Consider the following 24,415-nt stretch of genomic DNA (forward strand, 5'->3'; position numbering starts at 1 on the left):
CCTCGTATCAAAGGTGGACGAAACTTTAAGATCCATCCTGGACCAACGGTTCCTAAACCAATACATAAAGACCCAAAAATTCAAAATGACATCCCGCCAGGAGGTTATTCCTCAGATAGGGGACGGAGACTTTATGTCCACCATAGACCTCAACTCATTCCCATGAATAGACAACACAAACATCTACTAACATTTGCCATCAACAAAGCGCACTACCCAGACCCCCCAGGATATAGCGGCATGGATTCTCAAATTTAGCGGCACAAAAATTGAAATTTAGCGGCACAAATATGGAAATTTAGCGGCAGTTTTGCGGCATTTTATTTGGCCATTTTTCCTACAACAAACACAGATATCTTTGCTTTTTTAGTTATTTAACAACATGAAGCTATATCGCTATATTGAGGTGTTAAACTGGTACTAATGAGGTGCATCCAATGCCCATAGAGTGTTACCAAGTTGAAAAGTACCGAAATAATGACATAATCCAATGACAAATTTGCTACATTATACCGCAAAATTTGCCCTTTATCGCCAACAAAATTACTCAACCCTACTGCATAATTTAGCCTTCTACTGCCACATCATTCCAGTAACCCTGATTATAAACTTCCTTTTAAAAGCTTGGTCCAGGATGGATGAAATAAATTTAAACCATTCACCGGCTCACAATTCCTTCTTAAGTTGTATCTCTTTTACTCTGTTCCTCACAGGCAGATACCCCGCTTCAGCACCCTCTGCCACTCGGAGCACCTACTTTTCCACTTCCCACTCCAAATATTCATTTGCATTACAGAAAACAGCAGCATCACTTCATTTACACAAATACTATTACCCTTAACTAAATGTTAATGCAAACTAGAATGTGGCACGTTTCTTGATAGAGTACATTAGTTCACAAGGCTGTACATTTCAGAAATGCAGTTCATCTGTTCGTGAGCCGGACACATTTTTGTTGGGCATTGGAACTTCGGCGCAGCCTCCACACGGATATCTGGTGATTTGCTCAAGATCACACAATTGGGTTAAGTGGTGCTTTCCAATATAAAAGCTGAAATGCGCACTTGACCCAGCCACAGATGTAGAAGCCACTTGCCAAAACCCATAGTTTCATCTTTGCATCCTGAACGACCCTCGGCAGGGTACCTTTCCCACCCCAGCCCGTTGCATTTCCTGCCAGCCTTTCTGCCCAGCCCTCCTTGGGTCCGAGGTAATCAGCCCCACATGATAAACTCGGCACACGGAGCGCGTAGAAGGCCCTGGCCCATCTCAGGGCGCTACTGTTTATTTGAACTGCGCCGTCCCCACTATGCGCGGGTTCAAGAGGTCAGGGGTGTTGAGGCGCATTAATGGCCCGGGCGCTGACGTGGCAGTGTTTGGGCAGAGGGCTCTCTGGATGGGCCCCGCTGCACCCCACCCACCGGCCTGTCAATCTCCCTGACCGAGGGGGTCACAGGATGCCTTGAACCCAGACATGTTGTGACACGTGCTTCCGATGTGCTCCGCTTCGTGAGCGCCTTTGACCTCTTTTCGGGGTGCTCTGCTCCTCACGAGCCAGGTCACTTCAGGCCCAGAAGGATTCTTGTAAAATAACTTTTTCAGTAATTCTTGTAAAAAACAACTTAATCCGTAATGCTCTTCATAATCCTGATTTATGTTCACGCTGTTGACCTATGTGATGTGCGGTGAACTGTGTTAATTATATAAACATATTTCTCGTGGTTTGGCTGCAGGTGAAGTTATTTGGGGTGTGCCTGCGTCACTCACATCCTCAGTGGGGTCACAATCTTTCACTTCTTCCTCTAGACTACAGGACATGGATTAGCTTTTGTAAAAATACCGTGATTTCTACAAAAGTGCCGATTTCGCTGGCACTTTTGTAAAAATCGCGCCATTTTTACAAAAGTGACGATTTCGCGGCAAATCGCGAAATCGCGATATCCTGGAGGGTCTGACTACCAGTTCACAGCCCTAGACTTCGGACTAAAATCTGCACCAAGGGTCTTAACAAAATGCCTTGCAGCGGTAGCAGCGCACCTGCGGAGGGAGGGGATTCTTGTATACCCCTACCTCGACGACTGGCTAATAAAAGCAAGTTCCTACAAACTATGCCAACTACATGCACAGAGGGTCACACAGACGCTGATAGAACTGGTATTCTCAATACACTGAGGGAAACCTCAATGGAACCAGAACAGGTGAAGATCTTCCTGGGTGCACAGATCAACACCATTCAGAGCAAGGTGTTCCCCGGCGACTAAAGAACACTCGCCTTGCTGAAGGAGACACATCAATACCAGAAGGGGCAAGCTCTGACAGTGAGGACATCGGGCAAGATCATGGGGATGATAGCGTCCTGCATACACCTAGTCCCCAGTATACGACTCCACATGAGACCATTCCTAGAACGGCTACAACAACAATGGTCACAAGCTACAGGGAGTTGGGAAGATCTAGTGGTTGTAACGCACGCAGTGCAAGAGGAGATAGCCTGGTGGAACAAAGAGAACATAACAAGGGGGAAGCCTTTAACACCACCAAACTCAACAGTGACCATCACCACAGACGCAACCCAGAAGGTATGGGGGAGCACATATGAACCAGCTCAAGGTGAGGGGTCTGTGGACTCCAACAGATGCGATCAGACACATCAACTACCTAGAACTAAAGACTGTGTTCCTTGCCCTTAAAGCCTTCCAGAAACAACTGTACAGGCCGAGAGTGTTGATACAAACCAACAACACCACAACGATCAGCAAGAGAAACACACTGGACGGTGGACTACCCTTCCTGCACTGCTATACCAGTTTCCTGTTTTGTAAATGTCCCACGCTAAAAACCCAGGCACCAACCGCCCTATGGTGCCACTGTTTTCCAGATCATAGAGCAATGCTGTTATGCTTAAATGGTGTGCGTAGGAATATAGAAAATGTCCAGGAATTTGCTTTGAAAATATCCAAAGTTTCTTTATTGTTCAAATATAAACGGTTCACAGAAAAACAGGGAAATTCCCTGTTTTTCTGTGAACCGTTTATATTTGAACAATAAAAAACTTTGGATATTCTCATAGCAAATACCTGGACATTTTCTATATTCCTATGCACACCTTTTAAGTAGAACACCACAACAATGTTCTACATCAACAAACAGAGAGTAACACAATCAGTAGCGCTATCCAACCTAGAGCAGGAGATATGGAGATGGGCCATCCCACTAGAAATAGACCTCCTGACAATACACCTACCAGGAAAGGACAACGTGGAGGCAGACAGGCTCAGCAGACAGACATCTGCATCTAACAAGTTATTCAGCTATTCAGGAAGTGGGGGACCCCAAAGATAGACCTATTTGCAACACACCAGAATGCAAAATACCAATACTTCGCTATCCGACAACCAGGGGATCAATCCCAGGGGAATGCCCTATGGATAAGCTGGTCGAAGACATTTGCCTATGCTTTTCCCCCCAATTCTACAGAGTGATAATCAAATGCAGAACCAGCAACATGACACTGATTTTGGTGGCACCACAGTGGGCTAGACAGTCCTGGTTCTCACAAATAGTGGAGATTGCACAGGGACCACCACACAAGTTTGCAAAAAGAAAAGACTTGCTCTCCATGCTAAACGGGGAGGTACTTCACCCAGAGAGCCTCTGCCTAGCTGCCTGGCTCCTGAAGACGTAGAATTTGCACACCTAAAACTCCCAGAGTGCACACTGCGGGTGCTGCGGGAAGCAAGGAGGCCTACCACACGGAGGTGCTATGTGGCAAAATGGAAACAATTCACACAATGGTGCATCAGGGGAAAACTACACAAGAAAATCACCAAGGAATCACCAGTGCTAAAATACTTAACACACTTGCTAAAAACAAACCTAAGCTGTACCTCGCTGAGAGTACACCTAGCAGCAATAGTAGCCTACTCATGAGGGGAGACTGGAAAAAGCTTCTTTACATCCCAGGTAGTAAAGAGATTCCTAGAAGGGGCTAAAAGGATCGCACCCCCCAAGAGGTTGCCGCCGCCGCCGGCATGGAACCTTAATATAGTTCTAACAGAGCTTATGAAAGCGCCTTTTGAACCCATCCACAAGGCCTCACTACAGATGCTCACAATGAAGACGGCCTTTCTGGTAGCAATAACCTCGCTACGCAGGGTAAGCGAGCTACATGCGCTAACACTAGAGGAACCCTACATTCAAATACACAATGACAGGGTTGTGATGAGAACAGACCCACACTTTATGCCAAAGGTGGTGTTGAGGTTCCACATGAACCAAACAAAACAGATACCAAGTTTCGTTCAGAAACCATCCACAAGCGCGGAGAGGGCACTGTACACTCTGGATGCGAGAAGGGCAGTAATGCATTACGTTGAAAGAACTAAAGATCACAGGAAAACAAAGCAGTGTTCGAGGCATGAGGGCTGCTGAATTCATATCTGTGCATAGATCGCCGCCTAGTGTTGGGTCCGGATGATTGCACATTGTTGTCCTGGAAGAGTCTTCGAAGTATCACGAGATAGGTGGCTCCTCCCCTGGACTACAGTGCATCCTCTCCATCCCCAGATTGTTTTTTTCCGCCATTGGGTTCGGATGTCTAATCTTAACTCCAGTTAAATAACTTGTACTCTTTCTATTCCTAAGGCCAAAAGGCCTTCTTAACGTCGGTATTGTATCGTTCGGTGCCTAGCCCTTTCGGTTCTTCAATCGGCGTCGACAGAAGATTCTCTCGACTACATAGGCCCAGACTACATCGACGATGGAACAGACCCCGTTCAAGCGGTGCCCCGTTTTCATTCAAAGTATTCGAACTTGGATGTGCACCCAGTGTGCAATACCTGTTTGTCCCCCGACCACGACGAGTCGAAATGTTTTGCCTGCTCACGGTTCCGCTCAAAAAAGACCATCAAACTTCGACGCGCAGCACAGCAGTCGGCCCAGCGGTCAGCACCAGCGCCTGCAGACATCTTCGAGGCCGGGGACGAGGAACTCTTCCAGGATGAGGAAGAGGCGGAAGACGACGTTCCTGAAGAACTGTAGGAGCCGGCGTCCGAGCAGGACTCCAATTTCGAGATGGACGAGCCAGATGAGGAGTTCGCCCACGACCAAGGCGTCGTCGAGGTAGGGGACGACGATGAGGCCCTTGCGGCCGTTGATGACGACTCCGGTGGAGAACCGAGTCTGCCCGCAGTTCCGGGGCCTATCATTAACATTCAGCCCTCTCCGGCTCCGGTCGAGGCATCGCCGAAAAGGCCTTAGCCAAGATCCATCCTCTCGGTCTACAGCCCCGCGACATAGCCAGGCTAAGACCCTTTCGAAGGAGCCATCGGTCGATTCCGTGAAATCGAAACCGAAACAGACAGAGCATGAATCGAAACCGAAACTGCTCAAGATGGTGGTCGGTTCAACGTCCTCCTCGAAGGCTGTCGACGACCCTTCGACGCCGAAGATACCTGTCGGTGCCAAGACTGGGGCTTCGAAGCAGGGTTCGGCCACCAAGACGGACGCCTCGAAGGCCTCGACGTCGGTGCCCGCGTCGACTACCACACATGGCGAGAAGGGCAAAGGACTTCCGTTTGGAAAAGGTCTACAGCCACCCCTCTAGGGGCTCAAGACTGGGCTGGCTAAGAGGGTCGAAGCCACGGGCAAGGACGCCCCGACTTTGTCGTCGACGCCCAAGGATGGAGGCGCACCGCGCCGGGAGCTCGATTCGACGCGGTCGAGTGAGCGGCCTACACAGGCGTCGAAGAAACCCGAAACGAGCGCTTCCGGTTCGAAGCATGCGGACTCTACACCACTTAAGTTTGGCCTTCCGCCCACGGCCCGTCCAAAACAGCTCGAGGTTTCAAAGATGGCGAAGGTGTCCTCCCATGCACAGGTCGTCTATCATGAGCCTTCTTACGACAACCAGGCAAAACTGTTTATTGATTCGGAGTCGGGCAGGCTTACCGTCCACAAGCGGAAGATCGCGCCTGAACATCCCTTGGAAGGTTACAAGATTCCCCTCAAAAGGAAGACGGTCTCCACCACCTCTCCAGTTCTTGTTGAACCTATTCAGGACTACTCACACCATGCTGTTCAATCTCCAACACAAAGTGAGGAGGACTTAAATGCGGACTATAGCCAAATGGGCTTCTCTTACAATACTGACACTGATCAAGATGTCTCAAATCAATGGTCAGGAGCAGGAGATCAAGGTGATGACCCTGATGACCCCCAAACCGCACCAGACTCTCAGACCTACATTGTGAAACCATCACCAACTGAGGACACTGTTGCATTCAATGCTTTAATTGAGCGGGCAGCCCTCAACCATGACGTCGAGATGCATGCTGAGCCAGTGGATGAGGATTTCTTGTTTGATACCTTCTCCACGTCTGAACGCACCACCAAGACTCTGCCCATGCTTAAGGGGGTCCTCAAGCATGCCACAGCCATTTTCAAGGAGCCAACCAAAGCCAGGGTTATAAATCCCCGGATCGACAAAAAATATAGGCCTGCCCCAGTGGACCCAACCAATATCAAAGGCCAGCTCCCTTTGGACTCCCTTGTGGTGGCTAATGCACGCAAAAGGGCTAACTCTCAATCAACTGGTGACGCTCCCCCTCCGGACAAAGAGTCAAAAATCTTTGAAGCGTCTGAGAAGCGCGTGGCGGCCCAAGCCGCTAACATTTGGAGAATAGCCAATACACAGGCCCTGTTGGCTAGGTACGACAGGGCGCACTACGACACCCTAGAACAATTAATGCAGCACATGCCTGACATGTACAGAGAGGCAGCAGAAATGGTTATACAAGAGGGGAAACTAGTCTCCAATGCGTCCATCAAATGCGCACTGGATGCAGCTGACCCTGCAGCAAGGGCAGTCAATACTAGCGTGATGCTACGGCGCCATGCCTGGCTGCGCATCTCAGGGTTTAAATCCGAGATCCAAACTACTCTTCTCAATCAGCCGGTTAATCCGGACTTCCTGTTTGGACCCGAAGTGGACACAACACTTGAGAAAATGAAAAAAGACAGTGAGACGCCAAAATCCATGGGGGCTCTTCAGTCACAGCAGTTTCGGGGCGGTTCCTTTTGTCGCTCCGGTAACAGGGGAGCAACAAGAGGACAGGCTCAACAGCATTCACAGTACGGCAAAGGCAACACACAATCTGCCTACACTAAAAACACCAGAGGTGGATACCGGGGGAACAACACCAAGGGGAGAGGCCGCGGCAATAACAGCGCCAGGTCTTCCATTCCCAACAAACAGTGACTTCATGTCACTGCCCCCCGACCATCTAACACCTGTCGGGGCGAGACTCCAGCAGTTCCTGCCACTCTGGGAAAACATCACAACAGACAGGTGGGTGAGACAACTTATCCGTTACGGCTATTGTCTAGAGATAACCTCCACCCCCCCAACATACCCCCAAGAAACCATCCTATGTCCGCAGAGCACTCGCTCTTATTGCAGCAAGAAGTACTCTCCATGCTGCAAAAAGGAGCCATAGAACTCGTGCCTGCCGAGGAAAGGGGTGCAGGGGTTTACTCCCTGTACTTCTTGATTCCAAAAAAGGACGGGTCCCTGCGGCCCATTCTAGGCCTCAGACCCCTCAACCAATACATCCTTTCGGAGCACTTTCACATGCTAACTTTACAACAAGTCCTGCCGCTGCTCCGTCAGGGCGACTTCCTGGCCACCCTGGACTCAAAGGATGCGCATTTCCACATTCCCATTCACCCCAGTCACAAGAAATATCTCAGGTTCACAATCAACGGTCAGCATTACCAGTTCAAGGTTCTGCCGTTCGGGGTCACGACTGCTCCAAGAGTTTTCACCAAATGCTTAGCAACTGTGGCAGCACACCTTCGCAGAGAAGGTGTTCACGTGTACCCCTACCTGGACGACTGGCTCGTGCAGGCCAAATCTGCCGAGCAGTGCGGTCGCGACATGTCACGTACAATTCACCTCCTTCACAGTCTGGGGTTCTCTCTAAACTACGCAAAGTCTCACCGGCAGCCGGCCCATGTGCAACAGTACCTGGGGGCGACACTAAACACCCAGTTGGCCTCGGCGCAGCCGAACCCAGCCAGGGTCAACAGCATGCAAACGCTCTTCCGGAGGTTCCAACCTCAGCGATCCCTCCCAGCGCAAGTTTTCATGCAACTGATCGGCATGATGGCATCCTGCATAGTCATTGTCCCGCACGCGAGGCTGCACATGCGACCCCTTCAGGAATGCTTAGCCCGTCAGTGGAACCAGGCTCATGGCCATCCAAAAGACCTAGTGTTGGTGACCGGTCGTGCTTACAGCTCTCTGCATTGGTGGAACCCACAAAACCTTTGCAGTGGACGACCGTTCCAAGAACCTGTCCCACAGATAGTGCTAACGACGGACGCATCTCTCCTGGGTTGGGGGGCGCATGTCCTCCAGTACACAGTGCAGGGACTATGGACAGCACAACAGCAACGGATGCATATCAATGTGTTGGAACTCACGGCCATCTTCATGGCACTGAAGGCATTCAAGCTGCACCTGTGCAACAAGGTTGTGTTAGTCCGGACGGACAACATGACCGCCATGTATTACATCCAGAAGCAGGGAGGCACGCACTCCCCGCAGCTGTCTCACCTAGCCCAGAGCATGTGGAAGTGGGCCATTCAAAGGAACATCTTCCTCATGGCGGAGCATCTCCCGGGTGTCGACAACCAGATGGCGGACCTGCTCAGCAGGCACAGTCATCAGATGCACGAGTGGGAGATCCACCCGTCAGTTCTCCATCCGTACTTCCAACAGTGGGGTCATCCGGACATCGACCTCTTCGCCACAAGCTAGAACGCAAAATGCCCAAACTTCGCCACCAGGTTCCCACACCCGCAGTCTCAGGGCAATGCGATATGGATGAACTGGTCCGACAGATTTGCGTACGCTTTTCCGCCAGCCCCCCTCATACCTCTGGTGGCGCGCAAACTGCGACAACACTCCATGACGCTCATCCTAGTTGCTCCATTGTGGGCACGGCAGGCTTGGTACACCACGTTCCTGGAACTTTCAGTGGTGCCTCACTAATGGCTTCGTCTCACTCCCAACCTCCTCACTCAGAGCCATGGAGACATTCAGCACCCAGATCCCCAGCAGTTAAACCTTGCGATTTGGCTCCTGAGGTCATAGAGTTTGGGTACCTGAACTTGCCTCCTGAGTGCATGAACATCATCAAGGAGGCAAGACGACCGACTACCAGGGCCTGCTATGCAGCCAAATGGAAGCAGTTTGTTATTTACTGCTCCAACTATAACATTAATCCGTTTGACGCGTCTACGCAAAACATCATATGTTACTTGTTGCATCTGTACCAATGCAACCTTGCGTACAGTTCCATCAGGATCCATCTGGCGGCCATAGGCGCTTACCTTCAAAACAGGCAACACCTTTCCGTTTTCAGGGTAACAGCCATTAAAGCCTTTTTAGAAGGACTTAAGAGTAATCCCTCCCAGACACCCCCCTTGGCCAGTCTGGAACTTGAATATCGTTCTCACCAGACTCATGGGGCCGCCCTTTGAGCCACTCCATTCCTGTGAACTACAGTTCCTCACCTGGAAGGTGGCCTTCCTAATAGCTATTACATCGCTGCGGAGGGTCAGTGAACTGCAAGCTCTCACAATTCAGGAACCCTACCTGCAAATTCATGCGAATAGGGTAGTGCTTCGCACCAACCCTAAATTAATGCCAAAGGTGGTTTCGCAGTTCCACCTTAACCAAAATATAGAACTGCCAGTTTTCTTTCCTAACCCAGACTCTGTGGCAGACAGAGCACTGCACACCTTAGATGTCAAAAGAGCTCTCCTGTATTACATCGACAGGACAAAAGACTTTCGAAAGACTAAACAACTGTTCGTTGCATTCTCTCCACAACATAAAGGCAACCCTATCTCCAAGTCAGGTATTGCCAGGTGGATTGTTAAATGTATCCAGATCTGTTATCAAAAAGCGAAGCGCACATTAACAGTTCCCCCTAGAGCGCATTCCACACGCAAGTTAGGGGCTTCCATGGCTTTCCTGGGTAATATTCCTCTAGAGGACATTTGTAAAGCAGCCACATGGACCACTATACATACATTTACCAAACACTACTGCGTAGATGTACACTCCAAACAGCAAGCTGCTGTAGGACAAGCTGTTCTCAGAACTCTTTCAGGCTGCTGCACCTGGCACGGGCACCCGCCGGTAAGGAGGTAACTGCTATTTTTTCTATGCACAGATATGAATTCAGCAGCCCTCATGCCTCGAACGGAATATGCTACTTACCAGTATGCATCTGTTCTTGGCATGAAGGGCTGCTGACATTCATATCGCCCGCCCTCCTCCCCGGTGCCTGTCGCAGCTGCAGCTCTCAGAAGCATTTTCAGGCATGGTCATCACTTTCAGTATTACACTCCATTTCTGCCACAATGGCGAAAAACAATCTGGGGATGGAGAGGATGCCCATGCGCACTGAAGTCCAGGGGAGGAGCCACCTATCTCGTGATACTTCGAAGACTCTTCCAGGACAACAATGTGCAATCGCCAGGTAAGGTGCCCATTTGCCCTACTTACTACTCCCCTAAGACACCCCTAAATGTATTATTTAGAGGGCTACCCCAGACATAGAAACTAGCTCTGCGATGACCTGAGAAGAAAGAAGACATCCCTGCTGAGACTGAAGATGACAACTGCCTTGGCCCCAGCCTTACTGGCTTGTCTTCAGCTTCTGCGAACCTGCGACCTGTCTTTCTACCAGCGACCTCTGAAACCCTGGGAGGACTGCTCTCCTGTTGACAGAAGACCTGTCCAGAAGAAACAGACTCCAAGGGCTCCAGATCCAGCTGGAACAGCTATCCCTGCCCACTTTGCACCAGAAGCCCATGGCCCGAGTCTGAGTGGCCCACCTATGCAGTCTCCCCAGCGATCCTGACCTCGTGTCCATTGTTGGCTGACCTCTCCTGATCTCCATGGCAGAGGGCTGCAGTGTGTATCCAGAGGCTCCCTCCTCCTTGAATGCGACCATTTCCGGTAAAAAGATCCCAATGTCGAAAGGCACCCCTGCACCCGAATCCCCTGGGCCTTGCTGAGCTGACCTGACGGTGCCCTTACGACCCCCCTTCATCTCTACTTAAATCTTCTGTCTGTCTCCCTCCTGCAACCTCTGGTGCAACGCAGGCAGCCTGTTTGCCAATAAAAGAAAACTGTAGGAAGCTGGGTTTCTGTTGCAGTAACCCTCCCACTTTTTGACAGATTTCTAAGGCACTTTGACTTGATGTGCCCTGGGTCCCTGGCAATCAGGTTCCCAGGGCCTGTGTTCTTTCCCCCAAACTCTGCCTTTGTACTCCCAATTTCCACCTCTCTGGCCATATGCAAGTTCCTTGTAAAAGACACTATAGGTACCAAGGGCACTGTGACCAGGGAAGACATCTAAGGACTGCGCTCATATTGTGCCATCCGTAGAGGTCCTGTACCTTCTTAACACACACACTGCCATTGCAGGCTGCATGTTTTGGTGCAGAGAAAAGTCAAGAGTTGACATGGCAAACATACCTGGGTGCTGTGCTTTCAAACCTGCACCTATGGTATAGGTAAGACACCCCTCTAGCTGGGTGCACTATACCACTGGTGAGAGTACAGTTGATTGAGCACGGTACCCCTACAGTGTCTAAGTCCATTCTTAGACACTAAGTGCAGTACAAGCCATAAAGAGTATATGGTCTGGGAGTTTGTCATTACGATCCCGACAGCACCATAGTGGCTTTACTGGTAGAATAAACCCACACTGATGCCAGTGGGGGATTTATTATACAATGCACTCAGAGGGTATCTCAGAGATGTCTCCCGAAAAACAACCTGCCTCTAGTGGGTTCCCTGACTGGTAAACACCAGCCTGGCACCATGAGACAAGGTTCTGGACCCCTGGGGTGAGAGTCTTCACTCCCTCACCCCAGAAACAAAGCTTTTCCTGGACGGAGGTAGTCGCACCTCCCCAAGTTCAGGAAGAGCCATCTGTGGCAGGGGAGCTTCAAAGGCCTTGCCACCTTTGTAATGCAAACTCCAGCCTCTCCTGCTATCAGGAGCAGGCCCCTTCCTGTCTCCCCCCTTTCCGGTGGGAAGACTGGCTGGAAAATTTTTAGAACAACCCAGAAGGTATACCCACCTCTACCAACCCAACCCCTCAGTTGGGGGAGGCGAGGTGAAGCCTACTCTTCAGGGTCTGCCAGATGGCAGGCACTCTCCAATCAGTGTTGGGGATTGTGCCCACTCCCCAATGTGAGGTGAGCGCAGCAAGGGTGTAGTCACCCTAAGGTCAGTAGCCCATTGGCTACTGACCTCGAGACTCTTAAAACGCCCCCTAAATACAGTATTTAGGGGGCAGCCCGAACCTTGAAGGCTGATTCCTGCAACCTACGAAGGACGAAAGAAGACGCCCATCAGAGGAGACTGCAGAGAAGAACTAACTTGCCCCAGCCTGTCTGGCCTGTCTGAGTTTGCCGAGATCCTGTGCCAAAACTCGCCTTGTCCTGCAGCCAGCTACCTCCACAACCCCTGGGAAGACTGAATGCCTTCAACAAAGACCAGATCTCCTGTGAACAGCAGCTCTGTTCATAAAAATTAGCAAAGAAAAGCTCAGAGCCTGCTGAGGACAAAGAAACCCGATGCCTGGAACCACCACTGCATCAGACACCTAAGGCCAGAGTCCGTGTGGCCGACTGGTTCCAGCGAGGTCCCCCAGTGCTTCCCAGTCCACTGTGGATTGACCCCTCCAGGACTCCCTGAAATCACCTGCAGCCCCCCACCCCCCCTCAACTGAGAGTGACCCGGTAAGTTATAATCTGACCTCAAAAGGCACCGCTGCATCCGGCCGCCCTATGCCCTGGGGAAAAGGACCTGAGGTGTACCTACGTCCCGAGCCCTCCAACATACCTCCCTAGCTGTTGGTTCCTCACAGAAGACTTTCCGGAACGAACCTGCAGCCAAAACCCAAAGCCAGCAACTCCCATTGAAAGCAGGGCACATAATGCCACATCAGTGCCCTGCAACCGGCCGCCCCTGTGGGTGCTCCTTGTGTGCTAAACCGGATTCCCTTTTGCCCTAAGCTAAACCCTAATAGCTTTGCTCCCACATCCAAGTACGATACAGAAATGGGGGTGGTGATGAACAGAGTGTCTGAATTAAGCAGACCACTCTTACCCAGTCCAAAGATCAGGGCTTGATCCATCACCGTTATTTATCTCACTGCACCATCCCAGTTCAGAACCTGGCTATATGCAAATCAGTCTGTCCCTGGCCCAGTGCATCATGGGAACAGGGCAGACTAAACTACCAAGCCAATTCTTCACCAGAAAGGAGACAAGTTTGGTTTGGCCTGTTCCCATCATGCACTGGGACAGGAACAGACTAATTTGCATATAGCCAGGTTCTGAACTGGGATGGTGCAGTGAGCTAAAAAACAGTGTTGGATCTAGCCCTGATCTCTTGACTGGGTGAGAGTATTCTGCTTAATTCAGAAACTCTGTCCATCACCACCCCTTGTTGTTAAATATTTTGCCCACCCTAAGCGTGGGAGGGTATACTCAGATGTGAGTCCCTTGCTCATTGCACCATCAGGATTCAAGCAAGCCGGGCCGACGACGGCTGAAATGCCAGAAACCGGTCCCCGGAAGCTTGTTTCCTTCCCAGTGTAAGAATTGGCTTGGTAGTTTGGTTTGGCCTGTTCCCATCATGCACTGGGACAGGCACAGACTAATTTGCATATAGCCAGGTTCTGAACTGGGATGGTGCAGTGAGCTAAAAAACAGTGTTGGATCTAGCCCTGATCTCTTGACTGGGTGAGAGTATTCTGCTTAATTCAGAAACTCTGTCCATCACCACCCCTTGTTGTTAAATATTTTGCCCACATCCAAGTGGCGTGCATGTGAGCAGCCACCAACACGAAGCCCCCTATCCCCCTTTGGATAGCATTGGGCCTTAGCACTCTGCACCCCGCCGACCTAATGCCGCTGAGGGTGTTCTTTGAGTGCATCCTTGACCCTGGGGGTACCCTGGTTCTAATACCAGAAACCCAACTCACAAAACAGATTACCTACCTTTGAACCTGATAACCTAATTTTCTCACGTAGAACTGCATTGACTGTTTTTCTGTGGAAAAAGTTTGAAGTGTGGAGTTGCCAATTGTAGGAAAATCAACGAAACTGTATGTTTACAAAAACTGACTTTCCTTTTATCTAGGAAATGTCCTAGTGAGATATCCAGACACATCACACTAAGTAGAAAAAGTAATGTGATAAGTAATCTAAAAAATAATCACAAAGTAATTTCAGCTTTCTGACCATTTGACCTGCCTGAAACAAAGCAGACTGCATTCAACTGTCTTATTCTTGAAAAGTACCATATTTACTTACCTGCACCAAGTCCTGCTTGCTTCTAAAAATAATATCTTTTTTTCAAAACAAATGGTCAGATTTCAGTCTCTGTGTGAAATCATTTCTTGCCTGAGTGTGTACAATAAATGCTTAACACTACCCTCTGATAAAGCCTTACTGCAGGCCTACCACAAATAGAGAGTAAGGTATTATCTACTTTTACCTCTGTAATCCTTTGGCAATCCACTGAACTCTGTGCACACTATACCTTGCTTTGGTATGGTATATACAAAGCCAGCTTCCTACAAAAACCCATTGAAAAGTATTGGGCCGAACTCTGATTTTGACCTCTGCACCTGCCCCCGTGTGCTTCTGGTTGTGCAGTTCTAGTACTCACCTGACCCCTTACCCCTTTCTGACCTTTGGTCCAGAAGACGTAATTGTAAGTGCATCACTTACCTGTTTAAGCGCGATATTGTTATCACCGAAGGATAACATTGAACTGTTCTGAAAAGTTTTTAAGTGTCAATTTTTCAAAGTGAAAAGTAATTTGTTATATTAATAAACATATTTACCTTATTGTGAAGTTCTTGGTGTTAAATAAAATACAAACAAAGTATATTTCTCTAGAGTTGGTCTGGATCTCCTTCTTGAGTCATGTGCGCATTATTAGTTAATGCTGTGCAATAAATGTTTTGTACTCCTCTGTTCGGCCTAAGGCTGCTCGTCTGAACTCCCACTAATCCAGCCCTTTGGGTTTTACTTTGAGCCTTGTACGCTTTTGGGCACGGTATAGCCACCTAGTGACAATACCATAAACAGAGGCAGCTTCTTACAGTGAACATTCTACTTACCAGGAGAAATCAATATCTTGAAAAGTACTTACTTGAGCCTGAAATTCTTGGTGTTTAAAATTATATCAAAATGTGTTTTTTTTTTTTTAATAAGTCTGTTTTTTTTCTTTGGTGTATGTCTCATTTATTGCTTCTCTAAGTGCAACAAATGCTTAGCACTACCCTCTGAAAAGCCTAAACTCCTCCTCCACACTATCACAAAATAGAGCATTTTGGTTTGTTACTTGTGCCTCTGTAAACCAATAAGGGTTGCCTGGACTCTCTGCACTGTGTACCTCGTTTTGGTGCACTCTACAGAGAGCCGGCTTCCTACACTTTCCCTTAATGAGAATTATTGTATTGACACATTATAGTAATTCAGTGTAGAAACAGTCTTTATTTTGTTTTATAGCAAAGATATCTGGCTGGAGAGGTTGTTCTACAGCTGCCAGAGGCTTGATAAGCGTGACCAATCATCCATTCCTCGCAATCTGTTGAAGACTGAGGCAGTCCTTTGGCAATGGGCTGTATGGGAAGCAGCTCAGTTTACAGTTCTTGCCAAGTTAAGGACACCTCTTGGAAGAGCCCAGGACACCTTCCAGACAATTGAAGGTAATTATAGAGGGTGAATTTAAAAGTTGTTTTACAATACTTGGGAAACATTTGAGTTAACGTAGATCTGAAATGCACAATCCTTTTGTATTAAGGCCACCCAGGTGCACCAGTTCTGTTGTATACACTGTAGTAAAGTAGGATCTGCTTTTATGGTTACCCCCACTTTTTGCCTGGTGCTATGCAGTTTTGGACTAGCCAGACTGGGATCCTGCTAATCAAGACCCCAGTCTCTGCACTTTCTCCCATGGGCTGAAGCATGCATTATGCCAACCATGGGGGATCGCTCAAACTGTATCTACAGACCTGCCATTGCAGCCTGTATGAGCTGGTGCTAGCACCCCTTACCACATATATAGGTTTATCAGATATTCCAGTTTTTTGCTAAAACTCTTTGGTAGTAAAATATCAGAAGAGAGCTAGGTTATTGTGCTTGTCCCCTCGATGCCCCTCCCCTCTTTCCCTGGTATTTGATGCAACTTTGACTGAAATGTACTTGGTTCCTGCTAACCATATCCCTAGTACCAGTGTTCTTTCTATAAAACTGTACAGTTGTTCCCCCAATTGGCAAACTCTTTAGCACCCAATGTAAGTCTCTAAAAATTGTATCCCTTGTTCCTAGGGCTTGGGTAATAAAGAGGGCCTCTAAGGGCAGCAGCACAAATTGTGTACCCTAAGGTACCCTCACCAAGCACATGCAAGGCTACTATTGCGGGCTGTGTCTTGGTGCTGACAAAAGTGAAAACGCCACGTCACACATCCCTTTGTGACAAGTTGCCTACCATTGCATGTAATATTTGTAAGTCACCCCTACAGCAGCCCTGGCATCCCTAAGGCAGGGTGCTGAAAATTACTTGTGAGGGCATAGCTGCTTGAGCAGACATACCCTTGTGCTGGTCAGTCCTATTACTGCCAGTAGAAGTGACCAGGGAAGCCATTTTAAAACATGTGCTGAATACTGTTGAAAACGTGGTCCCCAGCTACTTGATGGCTTCACTGAAGATAGGGATGTTTGGTATCCCACATTTTGTGTTAGTAAACCTTCACTGATTCCAGTGATGGATTTAAAGTGGACGCACCCAGAGAGCACCTTATTGGTGCCCCCTGAAAACCTATCAGCCTCTGGTACTCCCTGGCTGGTTTCTGCCAACCGGCCACCGGAGACACTATTCTGACCTCTTAGAATGAGAGCATCTGCTCCCAGGAGACTAAAACAAAAGCCTTTCTGGGAAGAGGGTGCAACACCCCCTCCCACCTTCTGATCAGCCTTCCTAGGCCGGCAAGCTTAAAAGAGCTGCCTCCTTTGAAATGCAAATCCGGCTCCCCTTTACAGGAGAGGGAAGCCGAGCCCCTTTGGCACCTGGACACCTGGGGAAATTAGTTAGCCAGGCATCCTTCAAACCCCAGGCTAGTACCACCCTTAGGTTGGGCTAGACTTCGGTGAACATGTTTTTTTCAGAGGTAGCCATTTTTGTGATGGCATACTTAGGAATTCTGGGGCAAGGTTATGCCCACTTCCAACAGGAAGAGGTCATATAGTTGGCGTAGTGACCCCATGAGTCAGTAGACCATTCACCACTATCCTACATGTCTTTAAATTGAGTATTTAGAGGAGCCCTTAGCACCAGAACAGGAGATTCTGATCACCTGAAGAAAGAAGACGGACGAGAAGTCGCACAGCAAGAACAGAAGACCCAGCAACTGAATTGGCACCAACCCTACCTGCCTGTCATCTGACTGTGCCTATTACCCTAAAAGTCGTCTTGTCCTCAAAACCAGGCAGACCTACCAACCTTCGCCCAGGAACCAAAACCTCCTGAGGGACAGTGGACTGTCCCCTGCATCTAGCAGACAGCAAAGGAAGGAACAAGAGGACTCCAGCCCGCCAAAACCAGACAACGCCAAACACCTCTGCACTCAAGCCCCCTAGCCAGTGTTGAAGTGGACCAGTGGTGTCTGCATTGTCCCCAAGCTCTTAAGGTACTACGTCCACTGTAAAGTCACTCCTTGTGAGCTCCCCTACGTCACCTGCAGCCTCTGGTGGCAGGCCCACCTTAATCACTTGTGTTGCCGGTTGATGAAAACCTGACACATAAAAACCCCCTGCACCCGAACTCCATGTCCAGAGGAGAAGAGAATGACAAAAGATGTCCCCACATCCCCCATCATTGCAAGAACTAAAGCCACTCGTCAGTCGTCTCCTTCAGCCTCTTTCTACTGCAACTGTTCTCCTTTTGATAACATTAGGCATCTGATGGTGTTTGCCTCCTGTGCACCCTTCCGCCCTAGTATCACATGTGGGGTCTGGTGGTGCTGCCTTGGACCTTGCCCACCACTCACCTTAACTCCTGGAGAAGGGTACGGCAAGTCGCAGACAAGAACTGATAAACCGCATATGATTTTCCTCCCATAGGTTAACATTGCAGAAATTTCACTAAGTGACTTTTTGAACTGAAAAATATTTCTATTTAAAAACGTTTTTACCTGAATGATTTTCTGATACCTAAACATATATGAAGATATTTGCTATTTTTATTAATTGGTGTGGATCTCCTTTTTGAGTTGTCTCATTATTTTTTTTTTATATATATATGTTAGAGGCATATGGGCTGCAGATGGTACATTATGAATAGATCGCCATCTGGTGTTGGGCTCGGATGATTGCACTTTGTTTTTCTCTTGGAGAGTCTTTTGTAGCTTGGTGACTCCTCCTTTGGTTGCTAGTGCGCATGGGCATCGGCTCCTTCCTTAGATTGTTTTTTTCCGCCATCGGGTTCGGATGAGGATTGAAGCGCTTCAGATCGACTTCGGAAAGAAGTAATTTTTCGGCGCGTATTCCCTTTCCAATTTGACAGTATTGTTATCGAACGAGTTTTCATTTCCATTCCGACGCGTTTCGACTCCAACATCAACGAAAAACTTTGATTTACGTCGACGAACAGGAGGCCTTTCTCGACGTGGTCAAGCCCGGAGTCCATGGAAAGGACTCCATTTAAGAAATGTCCAACGTGTGGTGCTAAGTTCCCACACAAGGACCTACACGAGGTGTGCAACCTCTGCCTGTCTCCTGAACACGAATCCAGGGACTGCGAAGCCTGCGCAGCATTCTCCTTCAAGTCGACGATTAGAAACCGTCGAGCTCGAAGACACGAGGTTTCCAGAATGCAGTCGGAGGCGATCCCGGAGCTGTTCGAAGACCAGCACCTCGATGAAGAAGAGGATCATGAAGAACAGTCTGGGTCGGAAGGGGACGAGTCTGATGTCGAGGAACTCGACGTGCAACAAACCGTGAGTGACGACGTCCCCTTACCAAAAAACCAACCCCGTGCGGTAACGACCCCGCCTTCGAGCCCGGTCAAACCGCAGAAAAAAGTTTCCGACGCCCCACCTTCGGGCCCGGCAACGAAACCGAAACTCTCGGTCTCCCACCATGTCGGATCCGAGAAACGGTCGACATCGACTTCGACACCGAAGCTTCATGCAAGGGAAAGCTCGGCATCGAAACATTCCATGTCGAAACCGAAACATGCTTCGACGTCAAACTCACTCGACACCGAAAAAATCGGAATCTAGCAAATCTTCGGTGCCGAAAACACCGAACATTGACGATCGAAAGCAAAGGCACCTTTCGGAACCAAAAGCTTTGTTACCGACACAGGAGCAACAAACAGATCCGAAACAAAAGATTTTGTTTATCGATCCACAAACTGGCAAAGTAGTGACGAAGAAGAGGAAGAATGAACAGCCAGAGGACAAACCTCTTCCTTCTAAAAAGAGAACAATGGGGACAAATAAAACTCCTCCTACTTCTCCTCGACCTAGAGTCACACCCTCTTCTCCTATTCCTCACACTATGCCAACTATTCCTCTACACCAAGACCATCTACACTTCAGTCAGATGTAGACAGTGATACAGGGGAGGGAGAACCTCACGAGGATGATGACACTATCCCAGATGAGGATGACCCATGGGAACATTATGACGCAGGGTCAGATGATAACGACCCAGAGTTATATCCCTCAAAGCCTTCACCACCTGATGATAACACAGGGTTTGTACAGCTCATTAATAGGGCAGCAAAATATCATAAGGTAGATCTACATACAGAACCTCAAGTAGAGTATTTCCTATTAGAGACACTACCTACTGCACAAAACATCAGGTACTCTTCCTATGCTGAAGGGTCTTCAGTCACACAGCAGACATATTCAAAGACCCAGTGAGGGCTAGGGTGTTAAACCCAAGAATTGATAAAAAATATAAGGCAGCTCCAAAGGACCCAATATTTATCAAGGGGCAGGTACCTCTAGACTCGCTGGTAGTATCAAACGCTCGCAAAAGAGCAAACTCATTATCTACAGGAGAAGCCCCTCCACCTGATAAGGAGTCAAAATTAATAGATGCATCAGGCAAAAGAGTAGCATCACAAGCGGCAAATAGCTGGCGCATAGCCAATACACAAGCGCTACTTGCACGCTATGACAGGGCACATTATGATGAGTTAGAAAAACTCATCACACAGCTCCCTAAAGAACATCAGAAGAGAGCAGATCAACTTATACAGGAAGGAAAGATAATAACTAACACTTCCATTAAGTGCGCCCTAGACGCGGCAGACACTGCAGCAAGATCCAACACCAGTATCATGTTAAGGAGACATGCATGGCTTAGAGTGTCAGGGTTCAAACAAGAAGTACAAACATCCTTATTGAACCAACCCTTTGATCAGAAGACACTTTTCGGCTCAAGCACAGATGAGACCTTAGAAAAGATGAAAAAGGACACAAACGGCTAAGTCAATGGGAGCATTACAACAGCCAGCACAAAGGGGTTCCTTTCGTAGATCCACCTATAGAGGGGGCTCAAAAAGTACAGGAACAAGTCAGCAACCCACCTCTTTTACACCTACGTCACCCAGAGGTAATTCAAGAGGCCGTTACAGAGGTAACAACAACAAGGGTATAGGTCGCGGAAATAATAACAACCGCAACTCCCCAACCCCAAAACAGTGACTTAATACAACTTCCCCCAGACCACATAACACCGGTCGGGGGACGTCTAGCACAGTTTCTACCTGTCTGGGAAAACATCACATCAGACAAGTGGGTGAGACAAATTATCCAACATGGTTATTGCCTAGAACTCACAGCTACCCCACCAAACATCCCCCCCAAACAGCGTCCAATGAGTCAAGACCATCTGACATTGTTAAAAGAGGAAGTACTATCACTGCTACAAAAGCATGCCATAGAGAAGGTTCCAAAACATCAAAAAGGGACAGGAGTATACTCTCAATACTTCCTAATCCCCCAAAAAGACGGGTCTCTAAGACCAATCTTAGACCTCAGACCTCTCAATGCATACATAAATTCGGAACATTTCCACATGGTCAGACTCCAACAAGTACTTCCTTTACTGAAGAAAGGGGACTTTCTTTCTACACTGGATCTAAAAGACGCTTACTTTCACAACCCAATTCACAAAGCCCACAGGAAATACCTAAGGTTTGTAGTGGAAGGACAACATTATCAATTCAAAGTCCTTCCGTTCGGGGTCACAACGGCACCAAGAGTGTTCACAAAATGCCTAGCTGTGGTGGCAGCACACCTAAGAAGACAACAAATACGTGTCTTTCCTTACTTGGACGATTGGTTAATAAAGACCAAGTCACAAGAAGAATGCCTTCACAACACACAGAAGACCATTCAATTGCTGCACCACCTAGGGTTTACGGTGAACTACAAAAAATCACACCTACAACCAAACAAAATTCAACAATACCTGGGGGCTACTATAGACACAGAAGGAGCCAAAGCATACCCCAATCCAATCAGGATACAGACAATGGTCAAGTTGATACAAAGGTTTCAACCACAACACTCACTACCAGCACGAGTGTTTATGCAGCTGTTAGGCATGATGTCCTCCTGCATACTGCTAATACCACATGCCAGACTACAAATGCGTCCACTACAGGAGTGTCTAGCGACACAGTGGAATCAGGCTCAAGGTCAGATTACAGATCTGGTGTTGGTAGACGACCGTACGCATCGCTCTCTGAAGTGGTGGAACACAACAAACATTTCCAAGGGACGGTAGTTACTAGAACCGATTCCACAAGTGATACTGACAGCGGACGCATCGCTCTCCGGATGGGGAGCGCACATGGACAAATACACAGTGCCGGGGAAATAGAGTGTGCAGCAAAAGAAACTGCACATCAACTACTAGCAGTATTTCTAGCACTAAAAGCTTTCCAAATGCAAATAACCAACAAGGCAGTCCTGATCAGAACAGACAACATGACTGCAATGTATTATATTCAAATACAGGGGGGGGACACGCTCTCTCCAACTATCCAGACTAGCACAGGACATTTGGAGATGGGCCATTCCTCAAAAGATCTATCTGTTAGCAGAACACCTACCAGGAGTTCAAAATCAGATAGCAGACATCCTAAGCAGAGAGTCAGAACACGAATGGGATCTGCACGACCAGATACTGCAGCCATTCTTCCAAAGATGTTTGCCAATCATCAGATCGCAAAATGCCAAAACTTCGCATCCAGGTACCCACACCACCGGTCCCAGGGCAATGCACTATGGATAAATTGGTCCAACAAATTTGCTTACGCTTTTCCCCCTCTCCCACTAATTCCGTTAGTGGTTCCGAAACTGCAACAGCATTCAATGACAATGATACTAGTAGCACCCACGTGGGCAAGACAGCCGTGGTTCACCACGCTACTACAACTCTCACAGGCGCCACATCAAAAGCTAAGATTATTACCCATGCACCTTACACAGAACCATGGAGAAATAATGCACCCAGATCCCAAACAATTGAACCTAGCGATCTGGCTCCGGAGGTCATAGAGTTTGGATATTTAGATTTACCCCCAGAATGTATGGAAATCATTAAACAAGCAAGACGTCCTACCACCAGAGCATGCTATGCAGCAAAATGGAAAAGGTTTGCTGTACACTGTAACAGTAATGACATCAACCCTCTGGATGCATCCACTAAACAGATTAATTTGCTATTTACTACACTTGCAGCAATGTAACTTAGCATATACCTCTATCAGAGTTCATCTCGCAGCTATAGCGGCGTACCTACAAAACAGGCAACATCTTTCCCTGTTTAAAGTACCAGCAATTAAAGCTTTCATGGAGGGACTCAAAAGAGTCATTCCACCAAGACAGCCACCTTCCCCAGTCTGGAATCTCAACATAGTACTTACCAGACTAATGGGACCACCCTTTGAACCTATGCATAGGTGTGAAATAGAATTCCTCACATGGAAGGTGGCCTTCCTCATAGCTATCACGTCACTTAGAAGAGTAAGTGAGTTACAAGCGTTTACAATTCAAGAACCATTCATGCAGTTACACCAAAACAGGGTGGTTCTTAGAACAAACCCAAAATTCTTACCAAAAGTAATTTCTGCTTTCCACATCAATCAGTCAGTGGAACTACCGGTCTTCTTTCCAAAACCACAGACGGTAGCGGAAAGGGCCCTACATACATTAGATGTCAGAAGGGCAATATTGTATTATATAGAAAGAACACAAACTTTCAGAAAGACAAAACAGCTATTTGTAGCGTTTTCTCCTACACATAAGGGCAATCCCATCTCTAAAGCAGGCATTGCCAGATGGATTGTAAAATGTATACAAATATGCTACTTAAAAGCAAAGAGGACATTAACTGTTCCTCCTAGAGCTCACTCTACACGTAAACTAGGAGCATCTATGGCATTCTTGGGAAACATTCCACTAGATGACATATGCAAAGCAGCTACCTGGGTTACACCGCATACCTTCACAAAGCACTATTGTGTAGATGTGCACACAACACAACAAGCTAGAGTGGGACAAGCTGTATTAAAGACTTTATTTCAAACAGTTGCAACAGACACGGGTGACCACCGCTAGGGAGAGAACTGCTGTATAGTCTATTCATAATGTACCATCTGCAGCCCATATGCCTCGAACGGAATATGCTACTTACCAGTATGCATCTGTTCTTGGCATAGAGGGCTGTAGAGTGGTACATGCCCTCCCAGCCTCCCCGGAAACCTGTGTCTGTTCCAACAATATCTTATTTAGATACACTTAAATGGGCATTTCTATCTGTATTCTATCATACTACTCCATCTAACCCTACTATGGCAAAACAATCTAAGGATGGAGCCGATGCCCATGCGCACTAGCAACCAAAGGAGGAGTCACCAAGCTACAAAAGACTCTCCAAGAGAAAAACAAAGTGCAATCATCCGAGCCCAACACCAGATGGTGATCTATTCATAATGTACCTCTCTGCAGCCCTCTATGCCAAGAACAGATGCATACTGGTAAGTAGCATATTCCTTTTAGGCTTCTCATTTGAGACATATGTTGAACATGCTCAGATTGTAAAGACCCATCTATGCCGAGAGCAAACAGTTGCTGGACTGAACCGGTACACACTCCAGTACAGTAATTTTACAATGTCCGTACAGTGCTGAAAGATAATCGTTAAAATGTAACTCAAAGGCAGTAGTACACACTGACTCATATCAATTAGATTTGGTTCTCCATCAGTAAGCATAATC

The 24,415-nt window shown here is 47.9% G+C and overlaps 1 protein-coding gene across 1 annotated transcript in view; it reads left to right on the plus strand.

Moving 5' to 3' along the window:
* Positions 1-24,415, plus strand: part of SMG1 (SMG1 nonsense mediated mRNA decay associated PI3K related kinase) — a 1,828,328-nt gene that overhangs the window by 421,467 nt on the left and 1,382,446 nt on the right. The window contains exon 20 of the mRNA XM_086940872.1: positions 15,619-15,818. Coding sequence (XP_086796998.1) covers positions 15,619-15,818 — 200 coding nt within the window. The remainder of the gene's footprint in view (positions 1-15,618; positions 15,819-24,415) is intronic.

Source organism: Lissotriton vulgaris, chromosome 10 (genome assembly GCF_964263255.1).
Source record: "Lissotriton vulgaris chromosome 10, aLisVul1.2, whole genome shotgun sequence".
In the NCBI taxonomy this organism is placed as follows: Eukaryota; Metazoa; Chordata; class Amphibia; order Caudata; family Salamandridae; genus Lissotriton; species Lissotriton vulgaris.